The sequence below is a fragment of the Schistocerca cancellata genome, chromosome 10 (assembly GCF_023864275.1).
Source record: "Schistocerca cancellata isolate TAMUIC-IGC-003103 chromosome 10, iqSchCanc2.1, whole genome shotgun sequence".
NCBI classification, from domain to species: domain Eukaryota; kingdom Metazoa; phylum Arthropoda; class Insecta; order Orthoptera; family Acrididae; genus Schistocerca; species Schistocerca cancellata.
This window is the reverse complement of record NC_064635.1, coordinates 74,458,159-74,484,470: the sequence shown is the minus strand read 5'-3', so window position 1 is coordinate 74,484,470 and position 26,312 is coordinate 74,458,159. Positions and strand designations below refer to the sequence as shown.

The following is a 26,312-nucleotide window of genomic DNA, read 5'->3' as shown; positions in this document are numbered from 1 at the left end:
TCAACGAAGCATCAGCGGTATGGGCTTTTGGAGCCGAAGGCCCACTAGTGTACCCTTGATGACTGCACAACACAAAGCTTTACACCTCGTCTGGACCCGTCAACACTGAGACTGGACTGTTGATGACTGGAAAATGTTGCCTGGTCGAACGAGTCTCGTTTCAAGTTGTATCGAACGGATCGACGTGTACGAGTATGGAGACAACCTCATGAACACACGCACCCTTCGTGTCATAAGGGTCTCTTCAAACTGTTGGAGGCTCTGTAATGGTGTGCGGCGCGTACAGTTGATGTGATATGAGACCCCTGATATGTCTTGATACGACTCTGACAGTTGACACGTACGTAAGATTCCATTGTGCATTACGACGGACTTGCGCAATTCCAGCTGGACAATTCGACACCTCACACGTCCAGAATTGCTACAGAGTTGCTCCTGGAACACACTTGTTAGTTTAAAAATTTCCGATGGCCACCAAACTCCCCAGACACGAACATTATTGGGCATGTCTGGGAGGCCTTGAAACGTGTTGTTCAGAAGAGAACTCCACCCCCCCGTACCCTTACGGATTCATAGACAGCCCTTTAGGATTCATGCTGTCAATTCCCTCCAGCACTACTTTAGACATTAATCGAGTCCATGCCTCGTCGTGTTGCGGCACTTCTGCGTGCTAGTGGGGGCCCTACACGATACTACGCAGGTATACCAGTTTCTTTGGCTCTTCAGTGTAGTGCAAATTGCGAATGACCTGATGGATTACTACATTAAGTGTCAACCGATAATTAAGCGGAGGAGGACAGCTGCTTCCCAATATAAAGCGAAACACATTTTTACATACATGGTATGCAAACTGATGCAGACATATGAGCTATTTGGACAAAAGAGACACGTGTACAAAGCGATAGGCAATGAATCTTGGGAATAATGTTGCAAATGCTCGTCATTTTTCTTCAGCAACTACGAAGTGGATGATATTTTAATTTAATACCTCAGTCATAATGTGTTTTTACTATTTGCACACTCAAAAATTCCAAATGAAATAGTAAAATTCTTAGCTTTTGTGAAGGAAGGAAGGATTATATTTGTGTGGGTGACGTCTAATGAAGTGATGAAATCTTGTGCTTATCTGACAGTTACTTAATTCAGATTCTCTTACAATCAATAAGTGAAGATTTATAGCCACAGATAACTAAATAATTCCCATCGTATACTCATTTTGCCTAACTACAATATGGCAGCCGTGCAACGATAAAAATCTGAACTTACACAGAGGTTAGAACCAATGAAAGAAGGTTTACAACCACAAGTATGTTACTGATCCTTTAACAATTTTTGCCTCACGATAATTAGGCTGCTATTCAAGAAATCAGCACTCACATAGAAGTTATAGTCAGTGACAGAAGGTTTACAGCCATAGAGATAGATAATCCCTAATCATATACAGTTTTTGCTTAACAGCAATATGACGGGGATGCAACAAGAAGTATCTTTTTATAAGTTACGATCAACTACAGATCGTATATGGTCACAAATAAGAACGTCTTGAATAAGTACAATATGGCAGCGACGCAACGATAAGAATTAGCAGGCACACACAAGTTCTGTGTTCGAAGACAAGAGTTCTCCATCTAGACAGCACGCAGATCTATGATTCTTGTACGGCTTCTTCGAATAAGAGCCACCTGTTTCTCCGTGTTCCACTGATTCAACAAACACAGCAAAATATCTATATGCAACGTCCTAGGATGTAGATTTTAGTTTTTATTCCTGAATTATTTTATATTTCAAGTGAAAACCCGCTTGTCTTACGCTAACAGTAAACAAAGATCAGACATTTCGAAATAATTTTCTGAACGACGTCTTGCTACATGAAAACGTGTTTACAGAGAAACATCACTCAACTCTGCGTAAGGTGTTTTAGAATCTGACCAGTGTTCGGACTCAGCCCATAATCTAGGTGGATACATAAACACCAAATCAGGATGATACAATGAATTGATCTGTACCAGATATAAACAGAGTATTTTATTCCCTGATTATAGGCTACATACGAACACTGATCGGAAAATCGAATCAGTTAAACGCAGCAAATGGGTGCAAGCGTCTAAGCTTCTTTATGAGTGTTATGCTGCGTCATTGTGAGACGCCAAAATAATTATAATAATGTCGCTTCGAACATCTTTGCAGCGATCCTCCTCAGGGTCACTGAATTTCTGAGTGTTTACAGTATGTACCGTCTAATTTGGTTATCAGGTGACAATTGATGTCGCACTTATCTACGTCATTGGACAGATCAATGTCGAGATGACCGCAGATCTCTGGCTGCACGTTCTGTACGACTGCAGCAACTGACTGGCAGCAAACATCCAGTAGGCAGCTTGTTCACGGAGCAACGTTTCTCCTGCAGCGGCACCTCGCTGTCGCATGGCATTTCTCCAGGTCTCGTGAAGAGGCGGCTGGCTGACAGACACTCCTGCGGAACTCGATGTCTGCAAACTGTAGCTCTTCTCTCTGTTTAAGCCATTGAGGCGGTATTTTTTTGTTTTCCACTTTTTTAAGCCACCCTCAATTTCCGCTGCTTCATCGGTGGCTGCCAAGAAAGAACATGGCGTTCTCGAAAATTAGCATTGGAGGTGGTTTTCAGATATTGCCGATTTCCTACGCTGCCCTGTCGTACATAGCATCCACACTCCGATCCACGACTGCTAATCGGTCTTCAGGTTTCGCCAAAGTAGCTATCACCGCAATCACTTCTTAAGTTTGTAAAGGCCTGCCTACTAAATCTATCACTTTTCCCAATAGATCAACGGTCTTTTGGACTCTCTGGAATATTGTCTTAATTGTACCGTGACCCAGCACCTTGGCTATGCAGTTTCTGACGCAACTGCAGTAAGATATGACAGCAACTTGGAGCTGTTCCGGTCGATTGTTCTGTCTTCACAGCCTGTCACAGTTCATTGTACACCCAGCCATTCGGTCGGCCTGAAGGGGACTGCTGCAAGGTGCGTCGAAACATAGCGTTTATAGTTGTGTTAGTGTTTTAGAGTGATGTGGTCTAACACCGAACAGTACACTACTGGCCATTAAAATTGCTACACCAAGAAGAAATGCAGATGATAAACGGGTATTCATTGGACAAATATATTATACTAGAAATGACATGTGATTACATTTTCACGCAATTTGGGTGCAAAGATCCAAGAGAAATCAGTATCCAGAACAACCACCTGTGGCCGTAATAATGGCCTTATTACGCCTGGGCATTGAGTCAGACAGAGCTTGGATGGCGTGTACAAGTACAGCTGCCCATGCAGCTTCAACACGATACCACAGTTCATCAAGAGTAGCGACTGGCGTATTGTTACGAGCCAGTTGCTCGGCCACCATTGACCAGACGTTTTCAGTTGGTGATAGATCTGGAGAATGTGCTGACCAGGGCGGGAGTCGAACATTTTCTGTATACTGAAAGGCCCGTACAGGAACTGCAACATGCGGTCGTGCATTATCCTTTTGGAATGTAGGGTTTCGAAGGCATGAAATGAAAGGTAGAGCCATGGGTCTTAACACATCTGAAGTGTAACGTAAACTGGCCAAAGTGCCGTCAATGCGAACAAGATGTTACCGAAACATGTAACCAATGGCACCCCATACCATCACGCCGTGTGATACACCAGTATGGCGATGACGAATACACGCTTCCAATGTTCGTTCACCGCGATGTCGCCAAACACGGATGCGACCATCATGATGCTGTAAAGAGAACCTGGTTTCATCCGAAAAAATGACGTTTTGTCATTCGTGCACCCACGTTCGTCGTTGAGGACACCACCGCAGGCGCTCTTGTCTGTGATACAGCGTCAAGGGTAACCGCAGCCATGGTCTCCGAGCTGATAGTCCATGCTGCTGCAAACGTTGTCAAACTGCTCGTGCAGATGGTTGTTGTCTTGCAAACGTCCCCATCTGTTGACTCGGGGATCGAGACGTGGCTGCACGATCCGTTACAGTCATGCGGATAAGATGTCTGTCATCTCGGCTGCTAGTGATACGAGGCCGTTGGGATCCAGCACGGCGTTCCGTATTACCCTCTTGAACCCACCGATTCCATATTCTGCTAACAGTCATTGGATCTCGACCAATGCGAGCAGCAATGTCGCGATACGACAAACCGCAATCGCGATAGTCTACAGTCCGACCTTTATCAAAGTCGGAAACGTGATGGTACGCATTTCTCCTCCTTACACGAGGCATCATAACAACGTTTCACCAGGCAACGCCGGTCAACTACTGTTTGTGTATGAGAAATCGGTTGGAAACTTTCCTCATGTCAGCACGTTGTAGGTGTCGCCACCGGCGCCAACTTTGTGTGAATGCTCTGAAAAGCTAATCATTTGCATATCTCAGCATCTTCTTCCTGTAGGTTAAATTTCGAGTCTGTAGCACGTCATCTTCGTGGTGTAGCAATTTTAATGGCCAGTAGTGAATCTTTCTGGTATAGGGCCAATGGTTATTTTTTTTCTAATCTGTACATATAAATACAAAAAATTATGACTACTATTGCTGTATTCATTCTAATACCTCATTACTACTTACAGATCTTGAAGCTACTTACGTTTAAAGTAGTAGACATGAAGAGAAAGTCAACAACTGTTGAGTCTCCAGCATTGGAGATGCACCAGGGTGCCAGTGGAAGGAGTCGACTGGACAAGAGCAGACGGGTGCCTCTTCGTGAAGAGAGGTTTGGCAACAGCGCACTCCAGCAGCTGACAGCAGCAGGCGATGGAGTCGTGCGCGTCAACTCAGTTGGTGAGGCGACGTTGCACGAAGCGGCAAGAAGAGGCGACTGCGAACGTGTAAGGCAACTGATCGGAGCCGGAGCCGGCGTCAACGCGCAGAACAATCGGGGTGAATCAGCAATACATTTGGCAGCAAAATCTGGTAACGTGGAATGTATAAAATTGCTGCATTCTGCAGGTGCTGACGTCAGTTTGAGAGACAAGAAAGGCAGAACTCCGCTGCACTGTGCGGCGGCGACCGGCAGGGACCAGTGTGTGGAGCTACTGCTGGAGGCTGGCGCAGACGCCCTCGCACAGGACTCCGAATGCTGCACGCCACTGCACGTGGCAGCCATCAGGAGGAACGCAGACTGTGTCAGGTTGCTGGCCAATGCAGTCGAAAACCTGGAGTCGGCAGATGCGAATGGCTTCACAGCGCTGCACTATGCTGCACGGAATGGCGACGAGGAGTGTTTGGAACACCTGTTAAGTGCAGGCGCTCACCACAGTCCAGTGAGTGACACCCTGAACACACCTCTGCACCTGGCGGCGGACAGAGGTAACGCAGAGTGCGTGAGGCAGCTGGTGCAAGCGGAAGCGGACGTGACGGTGAAGAACGCTGACGGTTTCACCGCGCTGTACTTGGCCGGACGGAGCTGCAGCCCAGACTGTCTGAGGCACCTCCTGAAAGGAGGCGCAGACATCCGGGAGAAGGACGGTTTTGGTAGGACACCGCTACACTGGGCGGTGAAAGGAGGCTCTCCAGCATGCGTCAGGGTACTGCTGGACGGAGGAGCTGATGTGGATGAGAGAGACAACAATGGTGCCACTGCTCTGCACGAGGCGGCGCGCACAGCCAGGCCCGAGTGTGTCAGGGAGCTGGTGGGCGCGAAGGCGGACGTGGCAGCGAGGAACGCCGACGGAAAGACGGCGCTGCACTTGGCCGCGCAGGTCGGCTACCCCGGCTCTGTGATGGACCTCCTCGAGGCGGGCGCAGATGTCCAGGCGAAGGATGATGCCGGTAGGACACCGCTACACTGGGCGACAAAAGGAGGCTCTCCGGCTTGCGCCAGGCTACTGTTGGAGGCAGGAGCTGATACGCACCAGAGAGACAACAATGGTGATACACCACTGCAGTTAGCCTTCGTTTACAGTAACAATGAGATTATGAAGAGTATTTGGGATTCTGTACTGAATGTGGGAGACCGTTGCTCGAGCCCAGGGCAGGCATCGAACGAGTGAATCAAGATGGTCACATGGCACCCTACTTTACTGCCGGATCTGGTCGAGGAGAGTGCGTCAGGCTATTGTGTGAAGCTGAGACTTACTCTGAAACAGCATCGAGCAGTTGGTGTCCGTGACACAGCCAATATTCACGTACAGAATGTCGAGGGCGTCACTCCACTGCACTATGCAGCACGTTCTAGTTCTATGCACTGAGTAAAAAATCACCTCGAGGATGGAGCAATAGTTTGAGTAAACGACAAGTCTCGTATCACATTTCTACATCATGCTGCCAGCTATAGTGGCGCTTTTTTAGATTGATTAGATTAGATTATTCTTTCGTTCCATAGATCCGTGATGAGGAGATCCTCGTGGATGTGGAACATGTCAATTTTTTTTAAAAAGGTGAAATGATAATACTAATAGTATGAATATATACATACATCATTTGTTTCTATTAAAAAATTCGTCAATGGAGTAGAAGGAGTTGGCCACTAGTAAGTCTTTCAGGCTCCTTTTATACTGATCTTTATTTGTAACTAAATTTTTTATGTTTGCTGGAAAATTATTGAAGATGTGTGTTCCTGAGTAGTGGACCCCTTTTTGAACTAAAGTAAGTGCTTTTAAGTCCTTGTGCAGATCTTTTTTGTTCCTGGTATTGTATGTATGAACTGAGCTGTTTGTTGGAAAAGAGATATATTATTTTTTGTACATTTCTCCGTGTTTCCCACTGGCATAATATATCTAGAAGTATGTTTCCTGTTTGGTGAGGAAAGATCGAGGATAGTGATTTTTGTTACACGTCTGCTTAAATGATTTGTTGTGAAAGTTTTACTCATGATTATTTCCTTATTTTAATACTTCGTTTTGGACGACACACCATAGCACTCAGATACTGAAAGACAAAAACGGTTCTATAAAAATGTTAGCATTGTCACCACATTGGCTCACGGCATACAGTCCTCAACAAAAAGTAGTAAACACTTGCCTCACAACGACAGAAAACCCGCCGCTAACCACACAGCTCAGCGATATATTTTGCCACACTAAGATATTGTTTGAGATCGATATATACAAAGACAATGTTATGCGTAATTTATAACTCTGATAATTGACATTATAAATTTCGTAAGTAATCGTAGAAAAATTGTAGAGGAAACAATAATAAGAACAATAACAATAATAATATTAATAACTATAACAATTTTAGTGTTAAAATCTTCTATCTGAAACACCTTATATTACATATTTTTACATTTGAATGCAAAGAAATTGCACGTTACCATCTGTTTGAACGCAAATGAAAATGAAAACTAACTGTTGCAATAAAAGTCATTGCTTTGGGAGTGACTTTACTTTTTTATCGTGTTTTTATTTAAAAAAAACAAAAGTGTATCACTCACCATTTTCGACATTAGTTTTTAAAGGCACATTTGCACGCTGAGCGGTTATTTAGGAAAAATTCGTAGTTATAAGTTGAAAAATAAAGATATAATGAAAAACCACAGATGAAATCCACGGCTGTGCAAGCATTGTCTGCAGCCGCTGGAAAACAGTGGAAGAATTACGATAGTCAGGTGACGAAAGTATAGGTTACCTTTTGTTTGATGGGTCCTGACAGATCAGACGTGTGTGGTTCACGGCGATTAACATTGTATTATTTCAATATTTTATTCACGAATTGCAATCAGCGGCACTCGTAATCACATGATGTAAGTGTATTTTTAAACTATGTTTCTATCTCAGAATATAATTATTACTAATCCATGTATGCTTTATTTTGTGTCACTAGTTATTCGTAAGATTGTTGAGTGTCTTAGCTTGGCAAAGAAAGGATCCGTAAATTGAAGAGATAATCGTCCAGCACGAACCATCCACGTCTTCGGGTGCTGATGATCTCAAATACGAATATATAGATAAAAGGTGAATCTGCAAGAGCGCGGTCATAATTAACATAACGGACAAAGATGTCTTGCCTAAGCACATAAAAAAGCAAAGTTTGTAAAATATCAAACATAGTTAATATTGCATACTGTTCTCTCTTCTGTGTGTGTAAAGTTCAGATACGAAAAAGACCATTTATATTTATAAGTTTTAGAATGACAAGCCTGAGACATTACTACACATGGAAGCAGGCTGTTACGGTGAATGTCGTCGTAAGGCAGAAAACGAAGATCTGTAGTATGATGCTCAACAACAACATATGGCAGTAAAATATAAAATGCGAAGCCACAGTGACTGTCACAGACCTATTGAACAGTGGTACTAATGTTAACACCGCGACTGCTAGATCGAAACCACCCGTACATGGCGCAGTAATAAATGAAAATTCCGAATACCATACAGCACTACTGGAGGCGAAAGCAGAAGTAAGCACATGTAACATCTGTGGCTCGACACCACTGCATGATGCGACTAAATATCACCCAACTGTCAGGCTGTCGTTGAATGCAGGAGCCGCCGTGTATGTGCAAGATATAAATGATCACAAGCCACTTCATTATGTGGTACTTTACGAAAAAAGTTAAATTCCAGTTGGAGTTACTTTAGTCACCACGAATTTCTGAGTGTTGAGTCGTATAGGGTTGACACCTGTGGACTTGGCAGCCATTACTGGCTATGAATGTTGCGTGTGGCAGCTACCGCATAGACACTACGCGAATCTGCCTTGTGTGAGCAAGGTTCTACACACAGTAACTAAATTCCCCTACTAAACTTGCACTGTAACAAGACTGTCATCGGCGTGGTTGATGGGAGCAGTTGAAATGACAGATATCTAATGGAACACCATTGACAGATTCTGGCTGCTGCCAACCTTAGCTGGCTGAAAACACCGCGCGTACAAAAGAAAGAGCGACACAATGAGCTGATGATAGCTGGAATATTATAAATACCTGATTCTGACGTCAACAAATTTATTCACCTGCAAGATTTATTTGGCACATTCCCAGTCATTCATGTACACACTTACGAACCCAGTCCCATGCAACTTCAATCGACTTCTCTTCATAGATTACAGATCCTTCCTTTGCAACTGTTTTCCCAATTAGATCTCACACTCTTTTCCCTATCGTTCCTTATAATAGGATTCCCCCACCCCCTATAATACTTTTCTATCTACTCTACAAATATATCTTTGTGCCATCCAGTAACACATAACCCAGTTTGCCACGTTTTCGTAACCACAAACGCATCACTCACTTCATTATTGCCTTCCACGCAAGACTTAATTTTACGTCTTCAAGATTAATATTTTGCCATGTGGACGTTCCCAATCAGTAACCTTTTGGTCCCCACCTACAGTGTTTCACCATCACCATTATCAAAACAGATTTTTAAAACAGCAAATTACAACCATGCATTTGATAGTTTTATAATATCTGTATGTTTTACCACTATTAGAATATTTTGAATCTGTTTTGATTTGTAAATTATTTAGCCTGAAAATTAATAACTTTTGTTCATGAAATCTTTCCTCACAAAACAATAGTGCCTTTATTAAGCAACGTGTTGTTGAATAAACATATTTTTCTACAAGTCGTACACTGTGAAGATTAATGCAAAATCATAAAGTACCACATCTCTCTATACGTGGTGACTCATAAGTAAGCGTACATACCGGGTGAAAAGTATTTAAACCGACAAACTCTGGGAGGTTGTAGGGGACATCAAAACAAATATTTTTCCCTAATATCATTTTTCCCTATGAGGAGTATTTAAACCGGTAGAGGAAGATTTCTTTGGCGGCAAATTAATTAAACCAACAAACACTTTTCCATTTTTTATGACCAAGAGACAACACATTAACACAACCCAATTTCAATTACAGTAGATTTTCAAAAATGCCTCCATTGACACGTAAACAAAGGTTACACCGTCGGATCATGTTCTGTCTGACACGGGCAAAAACCTCAGGAGTACCCTGAATTGTTCCTGCTGCTGCTGCTGCTACTATCCAGGCAACCAGATCCTCTTCTGGTGCAACAAGAGTTGCGTAAACAAGGTTGCGCATCTCTCCCCACACAGAAAGTCCAGAGGGGACATGTCTGGGGATCGAACAGGCCACGGTACAGGACCACCTCTGCCTGTGAACGTTTCTGGGAACCGTCGGTCCAGGAATCAACGCTCACAACGACTGAATTGTGCTGGCGCACCGTCATGTTGGAACCACAGGCGTTGTCTTGTAGGGAGCGGGACGTCTTCCACCAATTCTGGAAATGCACTGGCGAGAAAATTGTAATAGTGCCTGCCATTTAATGGCCTAGGTAGCAGATACGGCCCAATTAAACAGTCCCCAACAACACCGACCACAAATTAACGAAGAACCGCACTTGATTGGCGCTAGTAACTGTAGCATGTGGGTTATCCTCACTCCAAACATGAAAACTGTGCATGTTGAAGACTCCATCACGCCCAACGTTGCTTCATCGGTAAACAACACAGAGGATGGAAATGTAGGATGGATTTCACACTGTTCCAGGTACCACTGTGAAAACTGTACTCTGGGTGGATAATCAACTGGTTCCAGGTTGTGGACACGCTGTATGTGAAATGGACGTAACAATTGCTCTCGAAGTATTGTTCTTACATTCGTCTGATTCGTCCCCACGTTACGTGCAATTGCACGAGTGCTGATTGAAGGATCCCGCTCCACATGCTGCAAGACAGCTTCCTCAAACTGCAGCGTTCTTACCGTGCGACGGCGTCCCCGTCCAGGTAATCTGCAAAATGACCCGGTCTCACGCAGACGTTGGTACACAGCAGTGAAGGTCGTATGATGCGGGATACGGCGATTAGGATATTGTTGCTGATAAACCCGCTGTGCAGCTTGTCCGTTGTGGTGCGCTACGTGGTACGCACCAACCATATCAGTGTAATCACTCCAGGTGTATCGCTCCATTAGTAAACAGAGACAATGCACTACTACACTGGTGGACAGCAGTTGTCTACAACTGACGATCGTAATACGCCATCTAACAACTCAAGAGCGTAATACAGCCTCTACCGGTTTAAGTAATCCTCACAGGAAAAAATGACATTAGGAAAAAATATTTGTTTTGATGTCCCCTACAACCTCCCAGAGCTTGTCGGTTTAAATATCTTTCACCCCGTAATTCATGGGTGTAGTGTATGCATCAAAATGCGAGTAAAATGTTAAATAAAGTTTTGTCTGAAACTGCTTTATTTCCGAGATATGATGCATAATGTCATTTGCGGTAGGCTTTACATCATGGGCCAAATACAGGCTTCCGACGTGTCGTGTTCGCCTGCATATCGACTGATGTTGCCTTGTACAAACATCTCCACTGATCGGTTGATTCTGGCATGAAATGCCTTTGATTACGTGACATTTGTGTGGACCGTCGTACGCTGTGGCGCTGTTGAAGCGTAGCAGCACTATGCGTACTACGTACATTCATTCTGTCAGTAGAGCACAGATTGTAGTCGTTGTATATGCTTCATGTGGTACCCAGACAGTGAATACGCGGATGTCCGACTCCTCTACGGTGCAGCAGAGGGCAATGCACGATCATCAAGACGACAGTATTTGAAAAATATTCCCAAAGGGAAGAGTACAAACCATCAGACGTTCACACCTGTGGACAAGTGTTTAAGAGAATATGGTATCCACGATGTGATACGGTTAGCTCGGCCTTAACTGATTGTCTGCCATGTTGTTGTTGTTGTTGTGGTCTTCAGTCCTGAGACTGGTTTGATGGTTCAATCCCGCGTCCGGCCAACCTGATTTAGGTTTTCGGTGATTTCCCTAAATCACTCCAGGCAAATGCCGGGATGGTTCCTCTGAAAGGGCACTGCCGACTTCCTTCCCTAATCCGATGAGACCGATGACCTCGCTGTCTGGTCTCATTCCCCAAACAACCCAACCCCGACTGGTTTGATGCAGCTCTCCATGCTACTCTATCCTGTGTAAGCTTCTTCATCTCCCAGTACCTACTGCAACCTACATCCTTCTGAATCTGCTTAGTGTACTCGTCTCTTGGTCTCCCTCTACGATTTTTACCCTCCACGCTGCCCTCCAATACTAAATTGGTGATCCCTTGATGCCTCAGAACATGTCCTACCAACCGATCCCTTCTTCCAGTCAAGTTGTGCCACAAACTCCTCTTCTCCCCAATTCTATTTCATACCTCCTCATTAGTTATGTGATCTACCCATCTAATCTTCAACATTCTTCTGTAGCACCACATTTCGAAAGCTTCTATTCTCTTCTTGTCTAAACTATTTATCGTCCATGTTTCACTTCCATACATGGCTACACTCCATACAAATACTTTCAGGAACGACTTACTGACACTTAAATCTATACTCGATGTTAACAAATTTCTCTTCTTCAGAAACGCTTTCCTTGCCATTGCCAGTCTACATTTTATATCCTCTCTACTTCGACCATCATCAGTTATTTTTCTCCCCAAATAGCAAAACTTCTTTACTACTTAAAGTATCTCATTTCCTAATCTAATTCCCTCAGCATCACCCGACTTAATTCGACTACATTCCATTATCCTTGTTTTGCTTTTGTTGATGTTCATCTTGTACCCTCCTTTCAAGACACTGTCCATTTCGTTCAACTGCTCTTCCAAGTCCATTGCTGTTTCTGACAGAATTACAATGTCGTCGGCGAACCTCGAAGTTTTTATTTGTTCTCCATGGATTTGAATACCTACTCCGAACTTTTCTTTTGTTTCCTATACTGCTTGCTCAATATGTAGAATGAATAGCATCGGGGAGAGGCTACAACCCTGTCTCACTCCCTTCCCAACCTCTGCTTCCCTTTCATGTCCCTCGACTCTTATAACTGCCATCTGGTTTCTGTACAAATTGTCTGCCATACCATGATAATAATTGAAAAAAACATATACATGTAGGCTATTAGGAAATTCCAGTCACAAACTGCTAGGTCTCATAGAGGGGAATGAGTACATAATACAGGGTGTATCAAAACGAATAATCCGATTTGACACATCTATAGTTCCGAAACTAAAAAACATATAAAATGAATTTTGTTTTTTGATGAAAATTTTTTTTTCATACCTTTTCCTATGTGTTCAATACGCAACCCTGAGATGCACAGCATATGTCAATGCAGTAGTTCCCACACTGCAGCGAGCATGTCTTGAGCTATAACTTACACAGCTTCTGCTATGCGATGTTTCAGTTCAATCACTGTTGTTGTTAACAGAGGCACATAAGCAGAGTCATTTAAAAGCCACACAAGAGATAATCACATATAGTCAGGTCCGGTGGTCTTGGAGGCAAGTAACGTAAGGCTCAATCATTTGGCCCAATAAGACCGATCAATCGCTCAGTACTCCTTAGATTTAAATATTCCCGCAATTCCAGATACCAGTGTGGCGGTACCCCATCCTGTTCGAATCTGTCTCCAACTGTGGGAAAAGAAAGTTCTCAGGCATATGTGTTTCCTGTAACAGTGTTCTAGGCAAATAAAAATGGACCATACACTTTTTCTTGTACTGTACTGTACAACACACACTAAATTTTGGAGAGTCCCTCTCATGTGTTATGCGTCAATGGGAAGAGGAGTGGCTGGCAGTCGGTGAAAATAAGCTGCGTCTGGTCAAGGCCACCACGCGGCCATGGCGTACGTCCTACCAGTCGTGCAGGCGGGATGAGGTTCTCCTCACTCGCCTCCGCATCGGACAGTCTCTTAACGCATGGTTTTTTACTCCGGCGGGAGGACCCCCCAATCTGCAGTGCTTGTTGCGTCCAGATTACTGTCCGTCACATTTTACTTGACTGTCTTTTATTCTCTGACCAGAGGGCGGTGGTTTCCTTGCCACCGGATTTGCCCTCTATTTTGCAAGACGACGCAACGACTGTGGTTAAGGTATTACGGTTTTGTGTCCTGTCCAATCAATTTGTTGTCTCGGATTTTAGGGAGAGGGTTTTAATGTGCTGCTGGGTGACTGGCTCACCCAGGTTTTAGGTAAGAGGTCTGCCAGTCACGATTACCTACTTGTTTCACTTCGATTTCTGTTCTCTTTTCCTTGTGTTTTCTTTCCTTTTTTAGTGCGTTCCTTCTCCTCTTGTTTTGCCTCTGTATGTGAGGCTTTGGAACTGCGTCAGATCTGTGTGTTTTAGCCGTTCTCCTTGTTCGCTGTCCGTCTTCGTGCCTTCACCGCATGTGTTCCTGTTTCTATGCGTTTGGGCGCTGATGACCATGCTGTTTAGCGCCCGTAAACCTCAAACCACACACACACACACACACACACACACACACACACACACACACACACACACACACTCATGTAGCACAGCTTCATGTGGTTGTTCCGTACCCCGTATTCTCACATTATGACGGTTCACCTTTCCTTTTAAATGGAGTGTTGCCTCGTCACTAAACACTACGCGTGGAGGAAAATTGTCATCGTCCATCTTTCCAAGAACGAAATTACAGAACTCCACACGTTGTTGTTTGTCACCTCCACGAACAGCTTGCAGTAGCTGAATTTTGTATGGTTTCATGTGTAAACTTTGACGCAACGCACGCCAGGCGAACATTGGGAACATGTTGAACTGTCGAGGCAGACAGCGAACGGATTTCTGCGGACTGGGAAACTATGGCAGATGCGTTCGATATCTGTGTCAGGCGCTCGGGGACGGCTCAGCAATTTGCCTTTACACAAACAACGTTGTAACCTCCCAACAGATAAATTATCGTAACCTACCAAAAGATAAAAAATATAATTATGTAATTCACATTCAGCGTAACCTCTCAATAAATGAATTCCGTAACCTACCAATAATACAATGTGACTAAACTCTCAATAAAATTGTCGCTCACTTATTACCTTTCAATAATTGACTGTGAATTTAAACTGGTAAATTTTGGACGTCAGCAGCGCTGCGTCATGGCCCTAAAAGATCATTCTGAATAAATTGAAAATTCTTATCTCAATAAGGTCGCTGGATAGCGCGTATATATCTGCTCCTATAAGAATTTTTTTTTTGCACAGCTGAGTGCAATGCTGGTCGATAGATTTGACATGTATAAAAAGAAACAACTGATTTTTCTTTACAATAAACAGGATGACCATGGATTGGAGAAATTAGTAAAATCTTTCACTGAGTTGAATGATTGTCAAAAGTTAATTTTTGTAAGAAAGATTATTATTAAGAGATTTCTTTTTAAAAGCATTTACATGGGACTTGATATAACAATCTACATATGCGCGAAGCTACTTTTACCTTATACTACAACGCTCAGTCACCGCCATCGCTCCCACGACCGGCCCAGCCAACTCGATACACCAGACTGCTAGCAACTCCTTACTCCTACTGCCACACAGTTCCTACTGCTGACTACACAGCTCTCTGGTCTGAGATTCTCTTATAGCTTACATATCGCAGGCAGCGCGTGAGCAATCCATCGAAATTACATCTGCTCAAGTGCGCTAGCAACAAATTCCTTAGTCATGGACCTCTTACAACGTGTTTCTCGGAATTATTCGTGCCATCGTGTAATGCTGTGTGCTGTAGGAGGATCCACACCATACCCAGTACGAAAGTCACGCTGAACAGTTATTACTGACCCGCACTGCGCATAACGTAGAACACAAAACGCTTTCCGTTGTACCGACACCATTTTTACCAGAACTGAAGTGGGCGCACACTGCTGCTACCTAGCGGGAACCATGTAAAACTCGAGAGTTTTCTGTTTCCAACAGCACATTTTTCATGCACTTATTTGAAGTTACCTAATGGTTATGATTTTTTTGAAATCGGAGGATTCTTTTTGATACATCCTGTGTTTTGAATAGGTATCCATGTCCGGATAAGTGCCGTTTCCGTGCTGCAGCCGTTTGAAAACATTTTTGCTTGGTAGGTATGTAACAGAGAAGTCACGGTGGGGGGTGCTTACGTCCGACTGGCTCACGGCATTTGATTTCTGTGCTACCTCTCTGACCTGGTTCGAACCTCATCCACGTGTCTACGAGTGTTAGAGCAACACGGTTGAATGCACGTTTTCAGAATACACCGAGATGATCCTTCTGAAGGACGATGTTCACGGTGAATGAAGAGCTGCCCGACGCCTTTATAAGATCGTTCTCCACAACGTGCGACTCCATCGCATACCCTGTTCGTCACACTTACGCAATGGCTTCCAGTGAGGGGTACCCTCACCGTCAGTAGGCATGACTGTGGTGCTCCAAGGAGACACCGCGCACCCGAATTGGCAAGGCCGTATTGCATCACGCTGAAAAGAACCCGTCCATGAGTACACGAGCGATTGTTGGATGTTGCTCCCAGCACCGTCTAGCATGGTACATTGTGGATGACCAACAACCACACCCATACCATCTCCAACACCCAATACCACCTCTAACACTCACAGACACGTGAACGAGACTTGAACAATGTGAGAGAGGTAGGATTGACGTCAAATGACATAAGTCATTCCGACGTAAGCACCTGCCTCCCCCTCCCCCCCCCCCACACCCACCGTGACTACCCTGTTGCATACCTATCTGGCAAACATGTTTCCAAACGGCTGTAGCACGGAAACGATACGTTTCCGGACGTGGGTTCCTGTTCAAAATATTATGTACACCGTTTCACTTCAAGACATAAATGACTTAGTAAATAAACTCATTGAACTTAATTTTATCCATTGTTTTTCAGTGTTTCGTCCGCGACTGTTTTACTTCCGTAAAATGAAGAACAAACCGCCTTCAGTCATAAGTTGCGTTTATTTACTGCACTATGCATTTCGAGCCCTGGAGGCTCATCTTCAGGTGCTTTTTAGTGATTTACATCAGGTTTTTTAGTTTTTTGCCTGTTGATATTACATTTTTGTGTTACAACATGGTATATTGTAGATATAAGTTTTACAGCGTTAATAATATGAAACTAACTTACAGTTTAACATTGTATGATGTCTGCTTCTGTTGTGCAGTTGGTGTACACAATACACATCTTTAATTTTGCAGTACATACTGGGATATATACATAGTCACACACTTTTTCGCACATTGTAGTAACAGAACATAAACATGTCAAAGATTCTCGTTCATACAGATGTCCTACTTCTAAATATAATCGATTTTCTTGTTTCACAAAAGATAATATGGTATATTATTACTAGTACACAGGTATTATTAAAATAATTATTTGGCACCATGTTTGTACTATTAAAGATTTGATCCTCAGGAAAAAATAAACTTTTAAAGGTGTAGAAAAAATTGTGGCTGTTAAACTCTGTTTCTTCATTCAACAAGTTTTCGGAATATTTTTCTTTGTATAGCATTATTTCTAAGTGTTCTAGAAGATTAAGTTTTTTACTGATGGGTTGTGTGTGAAGTATGGTTAGGCTGTTGTGGATGTTGTCAAGTCTGTGTTTATTAATATACATGTGGTTAGCTATTGTAGATGTTTCAAAATGGCTTAGTCGAAAGGCGTCAGTGTGTTCTTTATACCGTGTGTGAAAGGTTCTTCCACTTTTTCCTATGTAAATGCAGGGCTACTGTTACATTGTAATTTATATATTCCACTGTGTTTTGTTATTGGCTTGTTTGTGTTTACTGTGGGAGGTAAGTGGTATCCAAGTTTGCTGTTTGTGAAGATTGGTATTTTAATATTGGTTTTTTTGAATAAGTTGGCTATTTTTTGTGATACTGTGCCTAAGTATGGAATGCTTGTGAAGATTTGTTTTGTGTCGGTAGTTTTATTTTCAGTGTTTTTGTGAGTGATGTTGGTCTGAATTTTTCTAGATAGTTTATCAATTGATTTTACAGAGTAATCATTATTTACTGCAATTGTTTTGATAGTATCTATTTCTTGTGTTAGTGCTTTGGGTTTTAAAGTTTATTTTTTCCTGAGGGATCAAATCTAAAATAGTACAAACAGCTGACAACCTACAACATGGTGCCAAGTAATTATTTTAATAATACCTGTGTACTAGAACAATATACCATATTATCTTCTGTGAATCAAGAAAATCGATTGTATTTAGAAGTAGAACATCTGTATGAACGAGAATCTTTGTTTATGTTCTGCTACTACAATGTTCGAAAAAGTGTGTGACTATGTATATATCCCAGTATGTACTGCAAAATTAAAGATTTGTATTGTGTATACCAACTGTACAACAGAAGCAGACATCATACAATGTTAAACTGTAAGTTAGTTTCATATTTTTAACGCTGTAAAATACAAAAATGTAATATCAACAGGTAAACAACTAAAAAAACCTGATGCAAATCACTAAAAAGCACCTGAAGATGAGCCTCCAGGGCTCGAAATGCATAGTGCAGTAAATAAACGCAACTTGTGACTGAAGGCGGTTTGTTCTTCATTTTACGAAACTCATTGAAACTGGATTACAAAAGTGGAAATGAAAAATTATCTCTGCAGCCAGCTGTATCTCTGTAAACTGTAATAACTGGATACAGATTATAATGGAACGTTTCATTCGTATTAGTCTCTACTGCCAATGCCTCAAATATTCACTGCTCTTCTGGAAACGCCCTCAATACTCGTATATGGATTGAAAAGAATCACATGTTACTCCATAAATTAGTGATTAATTGAAAGCACGAAAATGTCACGTATTCTGAGTTCCTCCTATCTCGTCGTGGCTGTGCTATATGTTACCTGATACATTTGTTAGTGGAAGTGGAAACTGTCATCGATAATCGAGACACTTCGACAACAATTATAACGAAACTTATGAATAACAGACTTCACCTCTGCGAAGCCCACAGGATGTTCGGAGAAACTCAGAAATATTGAATAATGTAGTTTCTGTGTTGATCAGAACCTGGAAGCATGTGCTTTTGAACTGTAACTACAGAATACTACGGATCCTCTCTAGTAAACTTTCAGCTGTTTACACGAACCCTAGATGCATTATAGGGCTACCTGTCAGGCGAGAAGAAAAACTTAGTAGTCTGTGGATATTTCAATGCAGATTTCGTAAAATATACTGTCATGCAAGCGAATTAAAATCATTACTTGGGTATTTCAGTCTAATTTCAGTGGTCGATTTTCTAACTCGTGTGCAGCAAGATAGTAGGACACTGGCTCATAATGTTTTTGTAGGCAGTTCTAAAACTGAAACAATTAATGTGTACTCAGTTGTTAATGGACTGTCTGATCACGACGCACAACTAACGAAATAAACAATATGGTACTTCACAGTGCTGATGTAAGTTCATACAAAGCAGTGAGGCTTATTGGTAAGAACAGGATGTAACATTTTAAGAGACTCTCAAATCCAGTTTATGATATAGCAAATTTGTGTCAATTTTTGAAAGTGTCTTTCCTCAAAAGTTATCCACAAAATCCACTAAAGGAACAAATATGTTGTAGACAACTAAGGGAATTAAAATCTCACGTACTAGGAAGAGGGAAATTATTGAGACTTGGCAGAAACAGTACGAAAAACTATTGAGTGTGTTGGAGGAAGGTTCTGCTGAGAGACAGTTCTCAAGGAAAAAAGCTCTAATACGTTGTGGCATTTCCAAGTTGTTTTGCATTGAAGTTAGCCAGTCAGGCTGTTGTGCGAGCAGATTCAAGAAACCTGCAAGCTGCAGTGCCACCAAATATGGTTGTCTTTTGATTCCTTCAAATCGAACAAAAGTAGCTTTTGCTCACCTAACATTAATTCATCACATCCAAAAAAGGAACATTTTAAGTGGTAGCGAGCATTTCAACACGTGTTAACTCACGGACCCACAGATATCTGTGCAATATCGCATTTTAGCGCTTGCTTGAATTTGGTCTCGAAACAACATCATTGCTTCAACGGTAAATAACTCGGACGTGGAGCAAGGTATAGAATTTTTTCTTAACAATTATTTTTCAGCAAAGCCCTTCCTGCAACACCCTTGCATGCTTTTCACACTCTACCTGACCAACTCTGTAAAAAGAGCAGAGTAAGTCAAGCTCTCACATTATATGCATACTACAAAAGGTGCTGTAATGTCTGAAAAAAAGTCATTAGACTGTCAGGCAGTAGATACAGTCTGACAGAAATTAATAATGTGAATACTAAGATTAAAATACACGAGATATTGTCAAGCAGGAGACAGGACATCCAGTTAGCATAACAATTAAAATCTAAACTCCATCAGAGCAGACCTTGAAGACTCAATGGTACCGACGACCATCGTGTCAACCTCAGCCCACAGGAGTCTCTGGTTGGAGATATGGAGGAGCACATGGTCAGCACTGCGCTCTCCAGGCTGTTGTCAGTTTCCGCGACCAGAGCTGCTATGTCCCAATCAAGTATCACCTCAATTGATCTCACAAGGTCTGAGTGCACACCACCTGCCAAGAGTGCTCGAGAAACTGGACGGCCCACCATGAAGTGCTAGCCCAGCCCGACAACACTGATGGGAACCAGAGTTACCACAGCGGCAAGGCCATTGCTAGCGTAACAGTTAAACTATATGAAAATGTTCTGGTTGATAACTCACAAGTTAAGACAACTATTAACAATCACTTCCTAAATGTAGAAGCAAGAATTGGATTCAATGGCTTAGATGAAGAAGCAAGAGAATGTACTGAAATTCCGTTCCACAAAACTTTAAGTAACTAGAAATAGCGCCGACATGTTCAATGAAATTAATAGCATTACAAGAATTTTATGAGACAAAATCTCATGTGGAGTTGATGGAATTTCAAACAGAATTCTCAAAAGTTGTTCCAACTTAATAAGTAATGTCCTTACTGATATGTGTAATGCATTACTGACATACAGAATTTTTCCAGACACATCAAAATATGCAATTGTTAAATCGTTTCATAAGAAATGTGACAAGGAAAACTTAAGCAATTTTCATCCAATTTCCCTACTGTCATCTTTTGCCAAAGTATTCATAACAATAATGTGCTCAAGGAGTAGTCTCACACTTAAGTTGAAACAATTTACCTGGAATATCACAGTTGGGATTCCAGAACGATTGCTTGGCTGATAATGTTATTTATGTACCCTCTCACCAAACAGTACAAGCTTTAAATGATAAAATATTGCCAGCTGGATTTTTTGTGATCCTTCCAAGGCATCTGTGTCTACAGCTCATGTTACTCTGTTAGGAAAGTTGAAGTTTTATGGAATTTATGGTTTTATATACAGCACGTTTGAAACATACTTAAGAAACAGAATGCAGACCGTCCTGCTGAATAATTCAAAGTGTGTTGGACAGATAGAAAAATTAGTGATTGGGAAGGAGTTAGAATGAGAATCCCACATGATTAAATTTCGTGTCCATACCAATTCTTTATATATCTGAATGACCTGAACACTCAACAAGGAGAATTGGTACTTTTTGCAAACGATACTAGTCTTATGATAATTCCAATAATATGGAATGCAACAGATTGTAAATTATGTTCAAATAATTTAAAGGAATGTAGCCAGATGACGTTGTCTACAACCACCGATATTTTGACAGGGACACACCCTGCCATTTTCAGGGCAGAACTGGAGTTTAGCCTTGAAAATGGCGGGATGTGTCCCTGTCAAAATATCATCAGGTGCAGACGTCACCTTGCTGCTGTCTCTTAAGTTATTTGAACGTCGTATACAACAGGAGAAACTAAAGTCTCACATTATAAATGATGTTTTCCAAAGAAAATGATTCTTAGAAAAAAGAAAAAACACACTATACTCAGTTCTCTGCAAGAGATAGACTCATACCAACAATCGATGTAGTACATGAGTATAAACAAGTAAGTAGGGCAGGATACTGCAAATTTTGTATAGATGAAAAATTGAACTGGAAGAAGTATGTTACTGAGCTTCTTAAGCAATTAAGTTCAGCTTCTTTTGCTCTTCATACAGTTGATAAAGTTGGAAACAAACACAGTAATCTCCTGACATATCTTGATTTTTTCACTCAATAATTTACTACGAAATGATTTTCTGGAGTAACCCATCTCATAGAAAGAAATTTTTGAGTGCAGGAATGAGAGTAGTAAGATAATATGCGGTGTTTACCCACAGATCTCTCTGCAATGAGTTAGCCATTTTAACAACACCATGACATTATGCATATTCAGTGCTGAAATTCGTCATAAATAATTCATCATAATTTAATAAGCACAGATGGGTCCATACTACAACACTAAAGTGAAAAAAAACTTTATTGCCAATCATTAAAGTTGTCAGTGGATCAGAAATATGCTGCAAGACAAACCTTTGAACATTTGACAAATAAGATAAAATATCTGACAGGTATCAAAGCAGATTTTAAATCTAACCTAAAATCATGTCTCTTGGACAGCTCCTTCTATTCAATGGCCGAATGTGTATTTCAAAACCGACAGTCTGTACACACAAAAAATGTTCAAAGTGTAGTTATACGACTAAAATTAAATGTTCTACAATGTTAACACTACAATACACATCCTCTAAACTGACTCGTTCCACATAATTTCATTAAAGGAATTGTTAAAAATATATATGGAGTTCGTAACCAACTATGTGACGATTGATGATCAATATAAAAGGGACCCTAAATATCTAGAGTCCCTTCAAGACTCAAGATGCTAATCTTTGGTCAGATACATGAAGAGGGAAAATATTTAAAAGATGAGAATTGGGTTTACAACCACTAAGCCAAGGTCAACAGGATATATATAGAGGAGATAGAGAAGGTGTGTACAAGTAAAGTAGTTGAAGTGATTGAATCTGCTGTGGAGAAAAACTTTAAGTGGAAACTAAAATTATGACAGGAGTAACATTCAGTGTGTTGCACAGAATGCGACTGTCTTCATAAATTAAGGTTAAGTATAAATGATAATGAGTCCCTGAATATTGATATGTTATAAATCAATGATTATGAATGGAAACAGGATATTAAATCAAGAATAATGGACTAACAAGGAGAACAAGGTAAGTCAATAGTTATGAAAATTATGGTGACATAACACCTGCAGATCACAGTATCGACTGACTTTGTGAAGTAAATCATAAAGTTAGCTTTCAGTTAGAAGATGAAGATAGTATGAAAGAAGAGGAACAGGAAATGGTATTACTAGAAAGACATCATGCTGAGGATGTATATTTTGTTAAAGCCAACATGGCAATGAATAAGTCACTTACTGACAACCTGAGAGAATTCGAACATAATACATAGGAAATAGTATACAATAAAACAGCACAGGCTTTGCCATGAGACAAATTATGTACCAGAAAACTTCAAGGTCCTGATTTACTGATAACTGTTCTAATTACTTTAAGTATCACCAGGGAGTATTCTATTCTCTGTCAATCTTTTGAATAGTGTGGCAAACTTTTCTCTATCTAAAAAAAAAGTTGAGACACACTAGGAAGATGTGGAAGTAAAGCACATGACACAAAAACGTACAGTATGTTTTACCACACTGTCAACTAGACAACAATTAAGAATTCATTATTACACTATGCAAATATAATGTACACCAAAGTGGTGTGTGCGTACAAAAATACATATGATAGGGATGATGATTAAAGGTAACAACAAACGCAGGTGAATAATGTTGCAAACGCAAATCGGTATCTGTGGTCATAAAGTTAAGAAAGGTAGGTTCTGATTATAAATCAGCTTCAGCAGACAGCTCAGATGATTAAAGGAGTTAAAGGAGATGTAAGGATAAGAGAAAACTGAACAATGTAGGTGATCCGTAGTAGCCCACATTTTACTAAAAAGAATTTTGTCAGTAGGCAACAAGGAAGTCATTCCTTTGATAACAAGAAATTTTTGAATAGGTGAACTACATTTCCATCATAAATTATTTGAAGAAGTAAAGTGATGAGTAATACGTGAGCTGTTACGTTCTGAAGTAGGATTGTATTAATGGACATTCCTTACTTTGCACTAGACATTTAAACAGGAAGGAATAATGAGGAAGAAGCTTATCAACATTAATTAACATAGTAGTAGTAGCATAATGATGTGGTGATATTTTATAGTAAAGCAAAGGTAAATGCCATGCAGAAACTATAAAACCTAATATGAAACAATATTATCACCTTTGTGTTTGAAAACGATACTCTGAAGAGAAACACTGAGCATGTACTCAATTCAGTACTAGAGACATGTAGAAAAAAGCTTAATCCAACATACAAAAACAGTGCAGGCAATCAGTACAATGTGTAAAATTTTGGCAGTGCAAAAAACTCTTTCAGACAGAGGATACAATGCTTGCATTCAATAGGAAATATGTCCTAATTAAATAAAAATTAAAATAATGTATCAACTGTATAGCAGTGTTTTCAACAAGAAACATTATCTTCATGTTTTTAACATCTAATGCAAACTGGCGGTCAATCTGAAGCAAACTGTATATTTCAACAGCTGATAGGAAGGTAATGTGATATTGGGTTGTCATGTTAACAGCCAGGAGGCAAGAAGAAGAACTGGTTTCATTAGGGGGTTTAACCCTCAGCTGAGCGGACTCACCTCAAGATAAATTTCACAAAAAATACATAGATCAGGGAAACAGGTAGCACCACAGGCAGTGGCTTCATTAACTGGCTAGAAACATGACACTCAATGACACATAAATTTAACAATGTCCATATTAGTGTTTGAATCTTTAATTAATATGTATTTCTCTTACAGAACTACAGTATGAGTAGTAAATAGGTACAATGAGTGCATTAGGCATGTTTTTAATACAAAACTTTTTTATGAATTACTTAAATTAACTATATTATATCAAACAAATTAAATTAATAATATTGTATTATATTTTTAAGGGTTTTCGGTATAAGAAACCTTACAAATGGAAAATAATAAAATATAGTGTAAGTAGTTAATTTCATTCATTTGTAACATTATATAATTAATTTAATTAATTCATAAAAAAAAGTTGTGCATTGAAAACATGCCTGTGCACATGCCACTAGTGCATGGAATGTATCCACTTACTGCTATATATAAGTATAAATAAAGGCTATTTTGAGTGCATTAGAATTAATTTTTTAAAATTATTTTGGAGAATTAAATCTAGACCATCCATAACTAAAATACCATAAATAAAAAGATTAATACACATAAAGTATCATATTTTTTTAAATTATATATATAAAAATAAAATGAAATATTACATAATAAATTTGATATCAATTAATGTTGTCGATTTAATAATATTAAACATTAAAAATGTTAAGATTTCAGATTGTAATGTATTAAATTCAATGTTACAGGGCCATGTAACATGAGATTATTGTGATATAAAAATAATACAAATTAATTTTAAAATTAAATATTAATTGTAAAAAATAAGTCAAATTTAATATATTTAAGGTATAATTACCATTAATATTTTAAATTTCATACATTATGGTTCATCAAATTCCGTGATGGATGGCTATCTCCCACAAGAATACTGTGAAAAACTCACAGCAAAAATTCTAAACAATGAAATTCATTATTATTATTTTTCTGCTTCTTAATTCCTTTAAATCTAAGTTAAATATTGCCTCCTTATAAAAATTGAAAAGCCTAAACACTAATTAATCTCTAATATTTGTGTGGCAAAATAATTTTAAATTCATAATTCAGTTCCAAAACTTTTTATCTCCAAGTCTAGTATTCAGATATTTGCAATAGGCAACATTTTTACAAAAGATTTACTTCTAGCTCCCTAATGTTTTTAAACAGACTAGTATTGCTAGTGTTGTTGAGCTTCTTCAGTAAGGCTTCCATTTATATAGAATAAAAATTTATTAACAAAATTTAAAGTCTGTATAACACTGTATCCCAATTTTCTAGAACTATTCCTTTCTCATATTGAAATGAAAACTGCTCCTTAACTTGTTAGTCAATGAAATATTTAGTTTTTACATCTCTAGTTATTTGTCTGTACTCTAATTGTATCTTTTCTTTCACTTCATAGTCAAAGAAACTCACCGTACACTCGCTATTCAACTTTTGAATATTCTTGTAATTTAAAGTGTAACCTTTGACCATCATGACAGAGCTTTTATCATTTTTCACAAAATTATAACTTTTTGGTTCTGTTGAAGCCCAATTTGTAATCCATATCCTGTAATCCATCTGTCCATTCACCCAACATATATTTTTTCTACAGTTTTTGTACCGTCAGTGATACCTAACAGGTTCTTGTAGTTTATCTAACACAACAAAAATCTAGGCCTTGAAGTTCATATAGTGAATGCTGCTATAAGGTATTTGTAGCTCTGTTATTTTCCACAAAATAATTCTTGAAATTGTATGTTATCTGTACCATATGCTTATTATCAAAATCTGTATCTATACTATCTAATCGATCATCCAATAAAATCTCATACAATTGTTGTAAATTTGTCACTTGCACAGTTTT

At 40.1% G+C, this 26,312-nt stretch overlaps 1 protein-coding gene across 1 annotated transcript in view; it reads left to right on the top strand.

Moving 5' to 3' along the window:
- Positions 1–7,157, top strand: part of LOC126106132 (serine/threonine-protein phosphatase 6 regulatory ankyrin repeat subunit A-like) — a 56,830-nt gene extending 49,673 nt beyond the window's left edge. Inside the window, exon 4 of the mRNA XM_049912376.1 lies at positions 4,593–7,157. Within this exon, the coding sequence (XP_049768333.1) occupies positions 4,593–6,014 (1,422 nt within the window). The 3' untranslated portion in view covers positions 6,015–7,157. The remainder of the gene's footprint in view (positions 1–4,592) is intronic.
- Positions 7,158–26,312: the final 19,155 nt, after the last annotated feature.